Raw genomic sequence first — 19,220 nt, 5'->3', positions numbered from 1 at the left:
GTTCCCCAGACTGCGTCTTTCTCTTCTTCTTGCAACGGACCACCCTGCTCGGGACCGAAAGCCCAGAAAAAACACCAGGAGCTCGCATCTGTGGCCCACCGGAGCCTGGGACATGGCATTTTCCAGTGCAAGGAGGACCCACAAGATACTGAGCCAGCTAAGCCTCACGCCACAACAAGGACTTTCTGAACTCTTCCCGCCTCTTCGGAACACCGAGGGGTTTTATGGTTTTATATCATTCATCTTTATGCTTGTGAATACTCTGCTTCTTAAACAAACAGGCTTTTTCCCACTCTTCTCCAAAGAAATCTTCTCCCAAACCAGCTGGCAGAGGGGACGCTTGAATCTGCCTTCTAGAGGCACCCATTTGGGAAGTCTCCTCCCGCATCTGCCCTGAACCAGGACCCTTACAAATCCATTGATCCGCTCATAGGAACAATCCCGCTTTTGGCCCCGAGAGGCCAGCGATATCACACCCATGCAAATCTGAAAACACCGCTAACTCCTCTTCACCGCTGCCCGGATTTTGTGCTTTAAACTAACGCCATCTGAAACTACCGGCAGGTCTTCCCTACTGCAGCTGAAGAAGCCCAGCCTCATCAGCCTTCCTCACAAGTGATGTGCTTCTGGTCCCCTTCCGACTCTCAGAGCCACCCCTCCAAAAGCTCCACACCTCCCAGGGACTAAAGAGCCCTGAACAGGACACGCTGTTACAGGGCAGGGCTCTGGCAATCCCAAAACACAACACCCTTTCTTCCATGGGGGACAGTCTCGCTCTCTGGCCGCCTCATCCACTGTGGCACACGACTCAGAACCACACCCTTGCTCCAGGGCTACGGCCGTCGGACCACAGACACAGACCAAGCACGACAGTAACTGCAAGGCTCTTCCCTTTCTCCTACTCCTCCTTCACTAAGCCTTTATTGCCTGCCTGCCTTCCTGCTCACCCCTCCTCACTTGCAAATACAGTGGCTGGAGCGCCCGCATGCAAGAGCACGCTCAGCCCGCCAAGGCTCACACCCACAGACATTCCTTCGTGCACTGCCACTGCCACTGCCCCGGGGCCTTCGCTGCAGAATGGGGAACCCCAGCCCTGGCCCACTGACATCACTGCGCATCCCCCTTGCAACCACAAAAGGAAAACAGTGGCTAAGATGAAAATACAGGCAAGCCACAAACTGAAAAGGAAAAGTGACCACAGCTACCACCCGGACGTTGCGGGAAGAAACGAAGCTTGGGCACAAAGGAGACTTCAGCTGCACAGCACAGTGCAGCTGCTAGCCCTGCAGGTGAAAGGGAACACCCAACACCCCTCCCCAGCCTCTGACCCAACGCTTTCGCAACCCCGTTCACCCACCACTGCCACTCTCCCCCGGCACACCACTGCCACCGCAATCCCCAACCACCGACACCCCAACTAAACGCTGCCCCGAGACCACCACGGCCACCAGCCCACAATGGAAACCACGGGCGGAAACTCCCAGCAATCAGAAAGCGACAAAGGGAAAGCTGCCGCCGTACAAAGCCGCACGCACGGCAGCACCCCGAGCACAGCCACCACCACCACCACCACCACCGGCAGCACCACCGGGCCTCAGCAGGCTCCTGCCCAGCACCACCCGACAGCACCCACAGACCCACCATGGCTGCGCCCACAGCCCCACAGCCGCGCCTGCCGCACGCCGCCCCGGCCCTCCTGCTCTTCCTCACCGCTCTCGCCACCACCCTCGCCTGCCAACAGCTCTGGACACACGACGACACCTTCCCCGGCGACGCACTCCGCCTCCTCCAGGACATGGCTCCCAGCCACACACAGCCCTGCCACCTCCAAGAGCCGCCCTTCTTCCCCGACACCCTCCTCCCCAACAACCTCCACCCGCGCCAAGCCGCCGCCGCCGCCCTACGCATCCTTCAGCGCCTCTTCCACACCCTCAGCACCAACAGCACCCGCCAGCACTGGCCCACCCAGGCTCGCAACGACCTCCTCAACAAACTCCAGCACCACATCCACCACCTCGAGCAATGCCTCCCCGACGACGCCACGCTCTTCAAAGGACCGCGCAACCCGCTGCTCACCATCAACAAGTACTTCAACGACATCCACCTCTTCCTCCGCGCCCACAACCACAGCGCCTGCGCCTGGGACCACGTCCGCCTCGAAGCTCACGCCTCTTTGCAGCACCTCCACAACCTCACACGCACCATGCGCCGCTAGCACAAACTCACCCACGACAACCCACACCCACGGCCCCACCACGCTCCCACACCTACGCCGCAAACCCACCTCGAACCTCACCTTCCCCCAGCCTCCGACAACGGACGTGGCTGTAACAACTGCATGGCACCCGCAGCCTTCAACCACTCCGCCTCCATCGATACAGATGCTATGCATATGGACAAAGGATTACTCTCCTTATTTATAGACTTATTTATTTATTTATTTATTTTTCTATTTATTCATCTATTTATTCGTGTATTTATTTTTCTACGCGTTCATTTATTTATGCCACAGGAAATAAAGACCAATGACAAAACGCTTGCCACCGCCTCTCATCTCACTAGCACGGCAACCAGTCTTTGGGCCGGGGGAAAGCCACCTGCACACAACGCTTACCCCAACCTCTGCTCCAAACAGCCCCTGTCCACCCTTCTCATTTGCCAACCGACCATGCGGGATCCTGCAGTAACCCCTACCGAAAAACACGGCCGGCATCTGGCCAACACCCCAAAAGCGCAGAAAACAAAACCACGCAAAGGCTGGAAAGCACCGCTGCAGCCCATCTGCTTTACCCACACCCTGCTCCATCCATCCATCCATCCATCCATCCATCCATCCATCCATCCATCCATCCATCCAATCCTTGGCCCTGCGACTTACACACAAGAATGTCGTGCGGGACACTGTCAAACACTCCGCACAAGCCCAGGCACACAAGGTCACTTACTCTGCCCTTACGTACCAGTGCTGTGTAGCCCTAACCATAGACTCTCCCCAAAACTGCCAACTGGCAGTTGCAAAAGGCAATTTTCCTCTTTGGAAAGCCGTGTTACCAATCTCTTTGCTTTCCGCGGGCCTTAGCAGAGCGTCTCTTACAAGGAGAAGTAGCCTCATCTTCCTACCTGGCAGGAAGGAAGGGCAGATTGTCTCCTCTGTAGTTCCCACACTCTTCTGCTTCTCCCTTTGTAAAAACAGGGGTCATATGGACCTTCTTCAAGTCATATGGACCCTTCACTTGACAGACACCGTATCTCAAAAATGATCCATGTTGGCCCAGCAACTCCACGTCAGAGTTGCCTCAGGACTCGCAGATGAATCTCATCAGGTCCTATGGACTTCCACATATTCACGTTTCTTACATGGTCTCAAACCTCATCCTATCCCTCCAGTACCCTTGGGCTCTTCATTCCTCATTGCAAGGCTCCCAGCACTTGCCTCTCACGACTTTGGCAGTGTGGCTGGAGCTCACTGACACACAAGGCTACAACCACCTGCTCGTCTCAACAGCCCGTCTTCCACAAAAGTCTTAAACTTTCTGCCCTAGGGTGACTTTATGATGCTTGTCTCCCCAACCGTTTGTTCTGCTTGTACTGGATATTAAGTCAATACCAACTCTAAAACTGATTCCGAGAGCGAAGGCGGGGCGGGGGGTGAGGGGGGAAAGAAGCGCGCAGTTTGTTTTCGGAAACCGCATTCACTCCTCCGCATCCTTCACACTGACTGCGCTTGTCTGCGGCACGGACGGACAAGCGGGAGAGAGCCCTCCTTTGCTTCTCGTTAGCTTTCAGCTAGCTGAGACACAGAAGTTCCCCAGACTGCGTCTTTCTCTTCTTCTTGCAACGGACCACCCTGCTCGGGACCGAAAGCCCAGAAAAAACACCAGGAGCTCGCATCTGTGGCCCACCGGAGCCTGGGACATGGCATTTTCCAGTGCAAGGAGGACCCACAAGATACTGAGCCAGCTAAGCCTCACGCCACAACAAGGACTTTCTGAACTCTTCCCGCCTCTTCGGAACACCGAGGGGTTTTATGGTTTTATATCATTCATCTTTATGCTTGTGAATACTCTGCTTCTTAAACAAACAGGCTTTTTCCCACTCTTCTCCAAAGAAATCTTCTCCCAAACCAGCTGGCAGAGGGGACGCTTGAATCTGCCTTCTAGAGGCACCCATTTGGGAAGTCTCCTCCCGCATCTGCCCTGAACCAGGACCCTTACAAATCCATTGATCCGCTCATAGGAACAATCCCGCTTTTGGCCCCGAGAGGCCAGCGATATCACACCCATGCAAATCTGAAAACACCGCTAACTCCTCTTCACCGCTGCCCGGATTTTGTGCTTTAAACTAACGCCATCTGAAACTACCGGCAGGTCTTCCCTACTGCAGCTGAAGAAGCCCAGCCTCATCAGCCTTCCTCACAAGTGATGTGCTTCTGGTCCCCTTCCGACTCTCAGAGCCACCCCTCCAAAAGCTCCACACCTCCCAGGGACTAAAGAGCCCTGAACAGGACACGCTGTTACAGGGCAGGGCTCTGGCAATCCCAAAACACAACACCCTTTCTTCCATGGGGGACAGTCTCGCTCTCTGGCCGCCTCATCCACTGTGGCACACGACTCAGAACCACACCCTTGCTCCAGGGCTACGGCCGTCGGACCACAGACACAGACCAAGCACGACAGTAACTGCAAGGCTCTTCCCTTTCTCCTACTCCTCCTTCACTAAGCCTTTATTGCCTGCCTGCCTTCCTGCTCACCCCTCCTCACTTGCAAATACAGTGGCTGGAGCGCCCGCATGCAAGAGCACGCTCAGCCCGCCAAGGCTCACACCCACAGACATTCCTTCGTGCACTGCCACTGCCACTGCCCCGGGGCCTTCGCTGCAGAATGGGGAACCCCAGCCCTGGCCCACTGACATCACTGCGCATCCCCCTTGCAACCACAAAAGGAAAACAGTGGCTAAGATGAAAATACAGGCAAGCCACAAACTGAAAAGGAAAAGTGACCACAGCTACCACCCGGACGTTGCGGGAAGAAACGAAGCTTGGGCACAAAGGAGACTTCAGCTGCACAGCACAGTGCAGCTGCTAGCCCTGCAGGTGAAAGGGAACACCCAACACCCCTCCCCAGCCTCTGACCCAACGCTTTCGCAACCCCGTTCACCCACCACTGCCACTCTCCCCCGGCACACCACTGCCACCGCAATCCCCAACCACCGACACCCCAACTAAACGCTGCCCCGAGACCACCACGGCCACCAGCCCACAATGGAAACCACGGGCGGAAACTCCCAGCAATCAGAAAGCGACAAAGGGAAAGCTGCCGCCGTACAAAGCCGCACGCACGGCAGCACCCCGAGCACAGCCACCACCACCACCACCACCACCGGCAGCACCACCGGGCCTCAGCAGGCTCCTGCCCAGCGCCACCCGACAGCACCCACAGACCCACCATGGCTGCGCCCACAGCCCCACAGCCGCGCCTGCCGCACGCCGCCCCGGCCCTCCTGCTCTTCCTCACCGCTCTCGCCACCACCCTCGCCTGCCAACAGCTCTGGACACACGACGACACCTTCCCCGGCGACGCACTCCGCCTCCTCCAGGACATGGCTCCCAGCCACACACAGCCCTGCCACCTCCAAGAGCCGCCCTTCTTCCCCGACACCCTCCTCCCCAACAACCTCCACCCGCGCCAAGCCGCCGCCGCCGCCCTACGCATCCTTCAGCGCCTCTTCCACACCCTCAGCACCAACAGCACCCGCCAGCACTGGCCCACCCAGGCTCGCAACGACCTCCTCAACAAACTCCAGCACCACATCCACCACCTCGAGCAATGCCTCCCCGACGACGCCACGCTCTTCAAAGGACCGCGCAACCCGCTGCTCACCATCAACAAGTACTTCAACGACATCCACCTCTTCCTCCGCGCCCACAACCACAGCGCCTGCGCCTGGGACCACGTCCGCCTCGAAGCTCACGCCTCTTTGCAGCACCTCCACAACCTCACACGCACCATGCGCCGCTAGCACAAACTCACCCACGACAACCCACACCCACGGCCCCACCACGCTCCCACACCTACGCCGCAAACCCACCTCGAACCTCACCTTCCCCCAGCCTCCGACAACGGACGTGGCTGTAACAACTACATGGCACCCGCAGCCTTCAACCACTCCGCCTCCATCGATACAGATGCTATGCATATGGACAAAGGATTACTCTCCTTATTTATAGACTTATTTATTTATTTATTTATTTTTCTATTTATTCATCTATTTATTCGTGTATTTATTTTTCTACGCGTTCATTTATTTATGCCACAGGAAATAAAGACCAATGACAAAACGCTTGCCACCGCCTCTCATCTCACTAGCACGGCAACCAGTCTTTGGGCCGGGGGAAAGCCACCTGCACACAACGCTTACCCCAACCTCTGCTCCAAACAGCCCCTGTCCACCCTTCTCATTTGCCAACCGACCATGCGGGATCCTGCAGTAACCCCTACCGAAAAACACGGCCGGCATCTGGCCAACACCCCAAAAGCGCAGAAAACAAAACCACGCAAAGGCTGGAAAGCACCGCTGCAGCCCATCTGCTTTACCCACACCCTGCTCCATCCATCCATCCATCCATCCATCCATCCATCCATCCATCCATCCATCCAATCCTTGGCCCTGCGACTTACACACAAGAATGTCGTGCGGGACACTGTCAAACACTCCGCACAAGCCCAGGCACACAAGGTCACTTACTCTGCCCTTACGTACCAGTGCTGTGTAGCCCTAACCATAGACTCTCCCCAAAACTGCCAACTGGCAGTTGCAAAAGGCAATTTTCCTCTTTGGAAAGCCGTGTTACCAATCTCTTTGCTTTCCGCGGGCCTTAGCAGAGCGTCTCTTACAAGGAGAAGTAGCCTCATCTTCCTACCTGGCAGGAAGGAAGGGCAGATTGTCTCCTCTGTAGTTCCCACACTCTTCTGCTTCTCCCTTTGTAAAAACAGGGGTCATATGGACCTTCTTCAAGTCATATGGACCCTTCACTTGACAGACACCGTATCTCAAAAATGATCCATGTTGGCCCAGCAACTCCACGTCAGAGTTGCCTCAGGACTCGCAGATGAATCTCATCAGGTCCTATGGACTTCCACATATTCACGTTTCTTACATGGTCTCAAACCTCATCCTATCCCTCCAGTACCCTTGGGCTCTTCATTCCTCATTGCAAGGCTCCCAGCACTTGCCTCTCACGACTTTGGCAGTGTGGCTGGAGCTCACTGACACACAAGGCTACAACCACCTGCTCGTCTCAACAGCCCGTCTTCCACAAAAGTCTTAAACTTTCTGCCCTAGGGTGACTTTATGATGCTTGTCTCCCCAACCGTTTGTTCTGCTTGTACTGGATATTAAGTCAATACCAACTCTAAAACTGATTCCGAGAGCGAAGGCGGGGCGGGGGGTGAGGGGGGAAAGAAGCGCGCAGTTTGTTTTCGGAAACCGCATTCACTCCTCCGCATCCTTCACACTGACTGCGCTTGTCTGCGGCACGGACGGACAAGCGGGAGAGAGCCCTCCTTTGCTTCTCGTTAGCTTTCAGCTAGCTGAGACACAGAAGTTCCCCAGACTGCGTCTTTCTCTTCTTCTTGCAACGGACCACCCTGCTCGGGACCGAAAGCCCAGAAAAAACACCAGGAGCTCGCATCTGTGGCCCACCGGAGCCTGGGACATGGCATTTTCCAGTGCAAGGAGGACCCACAAGATACTGAGCCAGCTAAGCCTCACGCCACAACAAGGACTTTCTGAACTCTTCCCGCCTCTTCGGAACACCGAGGGGTTTTATGGTTTTATATCATTCATCTTTATGCTTGTGAATACTCTGCTTCTTAAACAAACAGGCTTTTTCCCACTCTTCTCCAAAGAAATCTTCTCCCAAACCAGCTGGCAGAGGGGACGCTTGAATCTGCCTTCTAGAGGCACCCATTTGGGAAGTCTCCTCCCGCATCTGCCCTGAACCAGGACCCTTACAAATCCATTGATCCGCTCATAGGAACAATCCCGCTTTTGGCCCCGAGAGGCCAGCGATATCACACCCATGCAAATCTGAAAACACCGCTAACTCCTCTTCACCGCTGCCCGGATTTTGTGCTTTAAACTAACGCCATCTGAAACTACCGGCAGGTCTTCCCTACTGCAGCTGAAGAAGCCCAGCCTCATCAGCCTTCCTCACAAGTGATGTGCTTCTGGTCCCCTTCCGACTCTCAGAGCCACCCCTCCAAAAGCTCCACACCTCCCAGGGACTAAAGAGCCCTGAACAGGACACGCTGTTACAGGGCAGGGCTCTGGCAATCCCAAAACACAACACCCTTTCTTCCATGGGGGACAGTCTCGCTCTCTGGCCGCCTCATCCACTGTGGCACACGACTCAGAACCACACCCTTGCTCCAGGGCTACGGCCGTCGGACCACAGACACAGACCAAGCACGACAGTAACTGCAAGGCTCTTCCCTTTCTCCTACTCCTCCTTCACTAAGCCTTTATTGCCTGCCTGCCTTCCTGCTCACCCCTCCTCACTTGCAAATACAGTGGCTGGAGCGCCCGCATGCAAGAGCACGCTCAGCCCGCCAAGGCTCACACCCACAGACATTCCTTCGTGCACTGCCACTGCCACTGCCCCGGGGCCTTCGCTGCAGAATGGGGAACCCCAGCCCTGGCCCACTGACATCACTGCGCATCCCCCTTGCAACCACAAAAGGAAAACAGTGGCTAAGATGAAAATACAGGCAAGCCACAAACTGAAAAGGAAAAGTGACCACAGCTACCACCCGGACGTTGCGGGAAGAAACGAAGCTTGGGCACAAAGGAGACTTCAGCTGCACAGCACAGTGCAGCTGCTAGCCCTGCAGGTGAAAGGGAACACCCAACACCCCTCCCCAGCCTCTGACCCAACGCTTTCGCAACCCCGTTCACCCACCACTGCCACTCTCCCCCGGCACACCACTGCCACCGCAATCCCCAACCACCGACACCCCAACTAAACGCTGCCCCGAGACCACCACGGCCACCAGCCCACAATGGAAACCACGGGCGGAAACTCCCAGCAATCAGAAAGCGACAAAGGGAAAGCTGCCGCCGTACAAAGCCGCACGCACGGCAGCACCCCGAGCACAGCCACCACCACCACCACCACCACCGGCAGCACCACCGGGCCTCAGCAGGCTCCTGCCCAGCACCACCCGACAGCACCCACAGACCCACCATGGCTGCGCCCACAGCCCCACAGCCGCGCCTGCCGCACGCCGCCCCGGCCCTCCTGCTCTTCCTCACCGCTCTCGCCACCACCCTCGCCTGCCAACAGCTCTGGACACACGACGACACCTTCCCCGGCGACGCACTCCGCCTCCTCCAGGACATGGCTCCCAGCCACACACAGCCCTGCCACCTCCAAGAGCCGCCCTTCTTCCCCGACACCCTCCTCCCCAACAACCTCCACCCGCGCCAAGCCGCCGCCGCCGCCCTACGCATCCTTCAGCGCCTCTTCCACACCCTCAGCACCAACAGCACCCGCCAGCACTGGCCCACCCAGGCTCGCAACGACCTCCTCAACAAACTCCAGCACCACATCCACCACCTCGAGCAATGCCTCCCCGACGACGCCACGCTCTTCAAAGGACCGCGCAACCCGCTGCTCACCATCAACAAGTACTTCAACGACATCCACCTCTTCCTCCGCGCCCACAACCACAGCGCCTGCGCCTGGGACCACGTCCGCCTCGAAGCTCACGCCTCTTTGCAGCACCTCCACAACCTCACACGCACCATGCGCCGCTAGCACAAACTCACCCACGACAACCCACACCCACGGCCCCACCACGCTCCCACACCTACGCCGCAAACCCACCTCGAACCTCACCTTCCCCCAGCCTCCGACAACGGACGTGGCTGTAACAACTGCATGGCACCCGCAGCCTTCAACCACTCCGCCTCCATCGATACAGATGCTATGCATATGGACAAAGGATTACTCTCCTTATTTATAGACTTATTTATTTATTTATTTATTTTTCTATTTATTCATCTATTTATTCGTGTATTTATTTTTCTACGCGTTCATTTATTTATGCCACAGGAAATAAAGACCAATGACAAAACGCTTGCCACCGCCTCTCATCTCACTAGCACGGCAACCAGTCTTTGGGCCGGGGGAAAGCCACCTGCACACAACGCTTACCCCAACCTCTGCTCCAAACAGCCCCTGTCCACCCTTCTCATTTGCCAACCGACCATGCGGGATCCTGCAGTAACCCCTACCGAAAAACACGGCCGGCATCTGGCCAACACCCCAAAAGCGCAGAAAACAAAACCACGCAAAGGCTGGAAAGCAACGCTGCAGCCCATCTGCTTTACCCACACCCTGCTCCATCCATCCATCCATCCATCCATCCATCCATCCATCCATCCATCCAATCCTTGGCCCTGCGACTTACACACAAGAATGTCGTGCGGGACACTGTCAAACACTCCGCACAAGCCCAGGCACACAAGGTCACTTACTCTGCCCTTACGTACCAGTGCTGTGTAGCCCTAACCATAGACTCTCCCCAAAACTGCCAACTGGCAGTTGCAAAAGGCAATTTTCCTCTTTGGAAAGCCGTGTTACCAATCTCTTTGCTTTCCGCGGGCCTTAGCAGAGCGTCTCTTACAAGGAGAAGTAGCCTCATCTTCCTACCTGGCAGGAAGGAAGGGCAGATTGTCTCCTCTGTAGTTCCCACACTCTTCTGCTTCTCCCTTTGTAAAAACAGGGGTCATATGGACCTTCTTCAAGTCATATGGACCCTTCACTTGACAGACACCGTATCTCAAAAATGATCCATGTTGGCCCAGCAACTCCACGTCAGAGTTGCCTCAGGACTCGCAGATGAATCTCATCAGGTCCTATGGACTTCCACATATTCACGTTTCTTACATGGTCTCAAACCTCATCCTATCCCTCCAGTACCCTTGGGCTCTTCATTCCTCATTGCAAGGCTCCCAGCACTTGCCTCTCACGACTTTGGCAGTGTGGCTGGAGCTCACTGACACACAAGGCTACAACCACCTGCTCGTCTCAACAGCCCGTCTTCCACAAAAGTCTTAAACTTTCTGCCCTAGGGTGACTTTATGATGCTTGTCTCCCCAACCGTTTGTTCTGCTTGTACTGGATATTAAGTCAATACCAACTCTAAAACTGATTCCGAGAGCGAAGGCGGGGCGGGGGGTGAGGGGGGAAAGAAGCGCGCAGTTTGTTTTCGGAAACCGCATTCACTCCTCCGCATCCTTCACACTGACTGCGCTTGTCTGCGGCACGGACGGACAAGCGGGAGAGAGCCCTCCTTTGCTTCTCGTTAGCTTTCAGCTAGCTGAGACACAGAAGTTCCCCAGACTGCGTCTTTCTCTTCTTCTTGCAACGGACCACCCTGCTCGGGACCGAAAGCCCAGAAAAAACACCAGGAGCTCGCATCTGTGGCCCACCGGAGCCTGGGACATGGCATTTTCCAGTGCAAGGAGGACCCACAAGATACTGAGCCAGCTAAGCCTCACGCCACAACAAGGACTTTCTGAACTCTTCCCGCCTCTTCGGAACACCGAGGGGTTTTATGGTTTTATATCATTCATCTTTATGCTTGTGAATACTCTGCTTCTTAAACAAACAGGCTTTTTCCCACTCTTCTCCAAAGAAATCTTCTCCCAAACCAGCTGGCAGAGGGGACGCTTGAATCTGCCTTCTAGAGGCACCCATTTGGGAAGTCTCCTCCCGCATCTGCCCTGAACCAGGACCCTTACAAATCCATTGATCCGCTCATAGGAACAATCCCGCTTTTGGCCCCGAGAGGCCAGCGATATCACACCCATGCAAATCTGAAAACACCGCTAACTCCTCTTCACCGCTGCCCGGATTTTGTGCTTTAAACTAACGCCATCTGAAACTACCGGCAGGTCTTCCCTACTGCAGCTGAAGAAGCCCAGCCTCATCAGCCTTCCTCACAAGTGATGTGCTTCTGGTCCCCTTCCGACTCTCAGAGCCACCCCTCCAAAAGCTCCACACCTCCCAGGGACTAAAGAGCCCTGAACAGGACACGCTGTTACAGGGCAGGGCTCTGGCAATCCCAAAACACAACACCCTTTCTTCCATGGGGGACAGTCTCGCTCTCTGGCCGCCTCATCCACTGTGGCACACGACTCAGAACCACACCCTTGCTCCAGGGCTACGGCCGTCGGACCACAGACACAGACCAAGCACGACAGTAACTGCAAGGCTCTTCCCTTTCTCCTACTCCTCCTTCACTAAGCCTTTATTGCCTGCCTGCCTTCCTGCTCACCCCTCCTCACTTGCAAATACAGTGGCTGGAGCGCCCGCATGCAAGAGCACGCTCAGCCCGCCAAGGCTCACACCCACAGACATTCCTTCGTGCACTGCCACTGCCACTGCCCCGGGGCCTTCGCTGCAGAATGGGGAACCCCAGCCCTGGCCCACTGACATCACTGCGCATCCCCCTTGCAACCACAAAAGGAAAACAGTGGCTAAGATGAAAATACAGGCAAGCCACAAACTGAAAAGGAAAAGTGACCACAGCTACCACCCGGACGTTGCGGGAAGAAACGAAGCTTGGGCACAAAGGAGACTTCAGCTGCACAGCACAGTGCAGCTGCTAGCCCTGCAGGTGAAAGGGAACACCCAACACCCCTCCCCAGCCTCTGACCCAACGCTTTCGCAACCCCGTTCACCCACCACTGCCACTCTCCCCCGGCACACCACTGCCACCGCAATCCCCAACCACCGACACCCCAACTAAACGCTGCCCCGAGACCACCACGGCCACCAGCCCACAATGGAAACCACGGGCGGAAACTCCCAGCAATCAGAAAGCGACAAAGGGAAAGCTGCCGCCGTACAAAGCCGCACGCACGGCAGCACCCCGAGCACAGCCACCACCACCACCACCACCACCGGCAGCACCACCGGGCCTCAGCAGGCTCCTGCCCAGCGCCACCCGACAGCACCCACAGACCCACCATGGCTGCGCCCACAGCCCCACAGCCGCGCCTGCCGCACGCCGCCCCGGCCCTCCTGCTCTTCCTCACCGCTCTCGCCACCACCCTCGCCTGCCAACAGCTCTGGACACACGACGACACCTTCCCCGGCGACGCACTCCGCCTCCTCCAGGACATGGCTCCCAGCCACACACAGCCCTGCCACCTCCAAGAGCCGCCCTTCTTCCCCGACACCCTCCTCCCCAACAACCTCCACCCGCGCCAAGCCGCCGCCGCCGCCCTACGCATCCTTCAGCGCCTCTTCCACACCCTCAGCACCAACAGCACCCGCCAGCACTGGCCCACCCAGGCTCGCAACGACCTCCTCAACAAACTCCAGCACCACATCCACCACCTCGAGCAATGCCTCCCCGACGACGCCACGCTCTTCAAAGGACCGCGCAACCCGCTGCTCACCATCAACAAGTACTTCAACGACATCCACCTCTTCCTCCGCGCCCACAACCACAGCGCCTGCGCCTGGGACCACGTCCGCCTCGAAGCTCACGCCTCTTTGCAGCACCTCCACAACCTCACACGCACCATGCGCCGCTAGCACAAACTCACCCACGACAACCCACACCCACGGCCCCACCACGCTCCCACACCTACGCCGCAAACCCACCTCGAACCTCACCTTCCCCCAGCCTCCGACAACGGACGTGGCTGTAACAACTACATGGCACCCGCAGCCTTCAACCACTCCGCCTCCATCGATACAGATGCTATGCATATGGACAAAGGATTACTCTCCTTATTTATAGACTTATTTATTTATTTATTTATTTTTCTATTTATTCATCTATTTATTCGTGTATTTATTTTTCTACGCGTTCATTTATTTATGCCACAGGAAATAAAGACCAATGACAAAACGCTTGCCACCGCCTCTCATCTCACTAGCACGGCAACCAGTCTTTGGGCCGGGGGAAAGCCACCTGCACACAACGCTTACCCCAACCTCTGCTCCAAACAGCCCCTGTCCACCCTTCTCATTTGCCAACCGACCATGCGGGATCCTGCAGTAACCCCTACCGAAAAACACGGCCGGCATCTGGCCAACACCCCAAAAGCGCAGAAAACAAAACCACGCAAAGGCTGGAAAGCAACGCTGCAGCCCATCTGCTTTACCCACACCCTGCTCCATCCATCCATCCATCCATCCATCCATCCATCCATCCATCCATCCATCCATCCAATCCTTGGCCCTGCGACTTACACACAAGAATGTCGTGCGGGACACTGTCAAACACTCCGCACAAGCCCAGGCACACAAGGTCACTTACTCTGCCCTTACGTACCAGTGCTGTGTAGCCCTAACCATAGACTCTCCCCAAAACTGCCAACTGGCAGTTGCAAAAGGCAATTTTCCTCTTTGGAAAGCCGTGTTACCAATCTCTTTGCTTTCCGCGGGCCTTAGCAGAGCGTCTCTTACAAGGAGAAGTAGCCTCATCTTCCTACCTGGCAGGAAGGAAGGGCAGATTGTCTCCTCTGTAGTTCCCACACTCTTCTGCTTCTCCCTTTGTAAAAACAGGGGTCATATGGACCTTCTTCAAGTCATATGGACCCTTCACTTGACAGACACCGTATCTCAAAAATGATCCATGTTGGCCCAGCAACTCCACGTCAGAGTTGCCTCAGGACTCGCAGATGAATCTCATCAGGTCCTATGGACTTCCACATATTCACGTTTCTTACATGGTCTCAAACCTCATCCTATCCCTCCAGTACCCTTGGGCTCTTCATTCCTCATTGCAAGGCTCCCAGCACTTGCCTCTCACGACTTTGGCAGTGTGGCTGGAGCTCACTGACACACAAGGCTACAACCACCTGCTCGTCTCAACAGCCCGTCTTCCACAAAAGTCTTAAACTTTCTGCCCTAGGGTGACTTTATGATGCTTGTCTCCCCAACCGTTTGTTCTGCTTGTACTGGATATTAAGTCAATACCAACTCTAAAACTGATTCCGAGAGCGAAGGCGGGGCGGGGGGTGAGGGGGGAAAGAAGCGCGCAGTTTGTTTTCGGAAACCGCATTCACTCCTCCGCATCCTTCACACTGACTGCGCTTGTCTGCGGCACGGACGGACAAGCGGGAGAGAGCCCTCCTTTGCTTCTCGTTAGCTTTCAGCTAGCTGAGACACAGAAGTTCCCCAGACTGCGTCTTTCTCTTCTTCTTGCAACGGACCACCCTGCTCGGGACCGAAAGCCCAGAAAAAACACCAGGAGCTCGCATCTGTGGCCCACCGGAGCCTGGGACATGGCATTTTCCAGTGCAAGGAGGACCCACAAGATACTGAGCCAGCTAAGCCTCACGCCACAACAAGGACTTTCTGAACTCTTCCCGCCTCTTCGGAACACCGAGGGGTTTTATGGTTTTATATCATTCATCTTTATGCTTGTGAATACTCTGCTTCTTAAACAAACAGGCTTTTTCCCACTCTTCTCCAAAGAAATCTTCTCCCAAACCAGCTGGCAGAGGGGACGCTTGAATCTGCCTTCTAGAGGCACCCATTTGGGAAGTCTCCTCCCGCATCTGCCCTGAACCAGGACCCTTACAAATCCATTGATCCGCTCATAGGAACAATCCCGCTTTTGGCCCCGAGAGGCCAGCGATATCACACCCATGCAAATCTGAAAACACCGCTAACTCCTCTTCACCGCTGCCCGGATTTTGTGCTTTAAACTAACGCCATCTGAAACTACCGGCAGGTCTTCCCTACTGCAGCTGAAGAAGCCCAGCCTCATCAGCCTTCCTCACAAGTGATGTGCTTCTGGTCCCCTTCCGACTCTCAGAGCCACCCCTCCAAAAGCTCCACACCTCCCAGGGACTAAAGAGCCCTGAACAGGACACGCTGTTACAGGGCAGGGCTCTGGCAATCCCAAAACACAACACCCTTTCTTCCATGGGGGACAGTCTCGCTCTCTGGCCGCCTCATCCACTGTGGCACACGACTCAGAACCACACCCTTGCTCCAGGGCTACGGCCGTCGGACCACAGACACAGACCAAGCACGACAGTAACTGCAAGGCTCTTCCCTTTCTCCTACTCCTCCTTCACTAAGCCTTTATTGCCTGCCTGCCTTCCTGCTCACCCCTCCTCACTTGCAAATACAGTGGCTGGAGCGCCCGCATGCAAGAGCACGCTCAGCCCGCCAAGGCTCACACCCACAGACATTCCTTCGTGCACTGCCACTGCCACTGCCCCGGGGCCTTCGCTGCAGAATGGGGAACCCCAGCCCTGGCCCACTGACATCACTGCGCATCCCCCTTGCAACCACAAAAGGAAAACAGTGGCTAAGATGAAAATACAGGCAAGCCACAAACTGAAAAGGAAAAGTGACCACAGCTACCACCCGGACGTTGCGGGAAGAAACGAAGCTTGGGCACAAAGGAGACTTCAGCTGCACAGCACAGTGCAGCTGCTAGCCCTGCAGGTGAAAGGGAACACCCAACACCCCTCCCCAGCCTCTGACCCAACGCTTTCGCAACCCCGTTCACCCACCACTGCCACTCTCCCCCGGCACACCACTGCCACCGCAATCCCCAACCACCGACACCCCAACTAAACGCTGCCCCGAGACCACCACGGCCACCAGCCCACAATGGAAACCACGGGCGGAAACTCCCAGCAATCAGAAAGCGACAAAGGGAAAGCTGCCGCCGTACAAAGCCGCACGCACGGCAGCACCCCGAGCACAGCCACCACCACCACCACCACCACCGGCAGCACCACCGGGCCTCAGCAGGCTCCTGCCCAGCACCACCCGACAGCACCCACAGACCCACCATGGCTGCGCCCACAGCCCCACAGCCGCGCCTGCCGCACGCCGCCCCGGCCCTCCTGCTCTTCCTCACCGCTCTCGCCACCACCCTCGCCTGCCAACAGCTCTGGACACACGACGACACCTTCCCCGGCGACGCACTCCGCCTCCTCCAGGACATGGCTCCCAGCCACACACAGCCCTGCCACCTCCAAGAGCCGCCCTTCTTCCCCGACACCCTCCTCCCCAACAACCTCCACCCGCGCCAAGCCGCCGCCGCCGCCCTACGCATCCTTCAGCGCCTCTTCCACACCCTCAGCACCAACAGCACCCGCCAGCACTGGCCCACCCAGGCTCGCAACGACCTCCTCAACAAACTCCAGCACCACATCCACCACCTCGAGCAATGCCTCCCCGACGACGCCACGCTCTTCAAAGGACCGCGCAACCCGCTGCTCACCATCAACAAGTACTTCAACGACATCCACCTCTTCCTCCGCGCCCACAACCACAGCGCCTGCGCCTGGGACCACGTCCGCCTCGAAGCTCACGCCTCTTTGCAGCACCTCCACAACCTCACACGCACCATGCGCCGCTAGCACAAACTCACCCACGACAACCCACACCCACGGCCCCACCACGCTCCCACACCTACGCCGCAAACCCACCTCGAACCTCACCTTCCCCCAGCCTCCGACAACGGACGTGGCTGTAACAACTGCATGGCACCCGCAGCCTTCAACCACTCCGCCTCCATCGATACAGATGCTATGCATATGGACAAAGGATTACTCTCCTTATTTATAGACTTATTTATTTATTTATTTATTTATTTTTCTATTTATTCATCTATTTATTCGTGTATTTATTTTTCTACGCGTTCATTTATTTATGCCACAGGAAATAAAGACCAATGACAAAACGCTTGCCACCGCCTCTCATCTCACTAGCACGGCAACCAGTCTTTGGGCCGGGGGAAAGCCACCTGCACACAACGCTTACCCCAACCTCTGCTCCAAACAGCCCCTGTCCACCCTTCTCATTTGCCAACCGACCATGCGGGATCCTGCAGTAACCCCTACCGAAAAACATGGCCGGCATCTGGCCAACACCCCAAAAGCGCAGAAAACAAAACCACGCAAAGGCTGGAAAGCACCGCTGCAGCCCATCTGCTTTACCCACACCCTGCTCCATCCATCCATCCATCCATCCATCCATCCATCCATCCATCCATCCATCCATCCATCCAATCCTTGGCCCTGCGACTTACACACAAGAATGTCGTGCGGGACACTGTCAAACACTCCGCACAAGCCCAGGCACACAAGGTCACTTACTCTGCCCTTACGTACCAGTGCTGTGTAGCCCTAACCATAGACTCTCCCCAAAACTGCCAACTGGCAGTTGCAAAAGGCAATTTTCCTCTTTGGAAAGCCGTGTTACCAATCTCTTTGCTTTCCGCGGGCCTTAGCAGAGCGTCTCTTACAAGGAGAAGTAGCCTCATCTTCCTACCTGGCAGGAAGGAAGGGCAGATTGTCTCCTCTGTAGTTCCCACACTCTTCTGCTTCTCCCTTTGTAAAAACAGGGGTCATATGGACCTTCTTCAAGTCATATGGACCCTTCACTTGACAGACACCGTATCTCAAAAATGATCCATGTTGGCCCAGCAACTCCACGTCAGAGTTGCCTCAGGACTCGCAGATGAATCTCATCAGGTCCTATGGACTTCCACATATTCACGTTTCTTACATGGTCTCAAACCTCATCCTATCCCTCCAGTACCCTTGGGCTCTTCATTCCTCATTGCAAGGCTCCCAGCACTTGCCTCTCACGACTTTGGCAGTGTGGCTGGAGCTCACTGACACACAAGGCTACAACCACCTGCTCGTCTCAACAGCCCGTCTTCCACAAAAGTCTTAAACTTTCTGCCCTAGGGTGACTTTATGATGCTTGTCTCCCCAACCGTTTGTTCTGCTTGTACTGGATATTAAGTCAATACCAACTCTAAAACTGATTCCGAGAGCGAAGGCGGGGCGGGGGGTGAGGGGGGAAAGAAGCGCGCAGTTTGTTTTCGGAAACCGCATTCACTCCTCCGCATCCTTCACACTGACTGCGCTTGTCTGCGGCACGGACGGACAAGCGGGAGAGAGCCCTCCTTTGCTTCTCGTTAGCTTTCAGCTAGCTGAGACACAGAAGTTCCCCAGACTGCGTCTTTCTCTTCTTCTTGCAACGGACCACCCTGCTCGGGACCGAAAGCCCAGAAAAAACACCAGGAGCTCGCATCTGTGGCCCACCGGAGCCTGGGACATGGCATTTTCCAGTGCAAGGAGGACCCACAAGATACTGAGCCAGCTAAGCCTCACGCCACAACAAGGACTTTCTGAACTCTTCCCGCCTCTTCGGA

The 19,220-nt window shown here is 56.1% G+C and overlaps 6 protein-coding genes across 7 annotated transcripts in view; 5 read left to right on the top strand and 1 right to left on the bottom strand.

The window, feature by feature from the left end:
* UBAP2 (ubiquitin associated protein 2) overlaps nt 1-19,220 on the bottom strand; it is a 124,643-nt gene that overhangs the window by 23,362 nt on the left and 82,061 nt on the right. The window lies entirely within an intron of this gene.
* Nucleotides 1,416-2,738, top strand: LOC310923028 (interferon-like). Its single transcript, XM_083884086.1, has one exon. The coding sequence runs from the start codon at nt 1,643-1,645 to the stop codon at nt 2,213-2,215; it is 573 nt and encodes a 190-aa protein (XP_083740212.1). The 5' UTR covers nt 1,416-1,642; the 3' UTR covers nt 2,216-2,738.
* On the top strand, nt 5,446-6,062 carry LOC310922465 (interferon-like; the record flags this gene model as incomplete). Its single annotated transcript, XM_083883047.1, has 1 exon — nt 5,446-6,062. One exon carries the CDS (start codon nt 5,446-5,448, stop codon nt 6,016-6,018), a length of 573 nt encoding a protein of 190 aa, XP_083739173.1. The 3' UTR covers nt 6,019-6,062.
* Nucleotides 9,018-10,280, top strand: LOC310922327 (interferon-like). The gene has a single exon (XM_083882798.1). The coding sequence runs from the start codon at nt 9,245-9,247 to the stop codon at nt 9,815-9,817; it is 573 nt and encodes a 190-aa protein (XP_083738924.1). The 5' UTR covers nt 9,018-9,244; the 3' UTR covers nt 9,818-10,280.
* Nucleotides 13,040-13,656, top strand: LOC310923232 (interferon-like; the record flags this gene model as incomplete). Its single annotated transcript, XM_083884418.1, has 1 exon — nt 13,040-13,656. The coding sequence occupies one exon, from the start codon at nt 13,040-13,042 to the stop codon at nt 13,610-13,612; it is 573 nt and encodes a 190-aa protein (XP_083740544.1). The 3' UTR covers nt 13,613-13,656.
* On the top strand, nt 16,616-17,852 carry LOC310922999 (interferon-like). Its single transcript, XM_083884054.1, has one exon. The coding sequence runs from the start codon at nt 16,843-16,845 to the stop codon at nt 17,413-17,415; it is 573 nt and encodes a 190-aa protein (XP_083740180.1). The 5' UTR covers nt 16,616-16,842; the 3' UTR covers nt 17,416-17,852.

This window comes from Zosterops lateralis (genome assembly GCF_965231275.1).
Source record: "Zosterops lateralis genome assembly, chromosome: Z".
Taxonomy (NCBI): domain Eukaryota; kingdom Metazoa; phylum Chordata; class Aves; order Passeriformes; family Zosteropidae; genus Zosterops; species Zosterops lateralis.
This window is presented reverse-complemented; position numbering and strand designations above follow the sequence as displayed.

Bases quoted from the DNA above. Each gene is read 5' to 3' on its own strand.
- LOC310923028 (XM_083884086.1), top strand. From the start codon at position 1,643: ATGGCTGCGCCCACAGCCCCACAGCCGCGCCTGCCGCACGCCGCCCCG.
- LOC310922327 (XM_083882798.1), top strand. From the start codon at position 9,245: ATGGCTGCGCCCACAGCCCCACAGCCGCGCCTGCCGCACGCCGCCCCG.
- LOC310922999 (XM_083884054.1), top strand. From the start codon at position 16,843: ATGGCTGCGCCCACAGCCCCACAGCCGCGCCTGCCGCACGCCGCCCCG.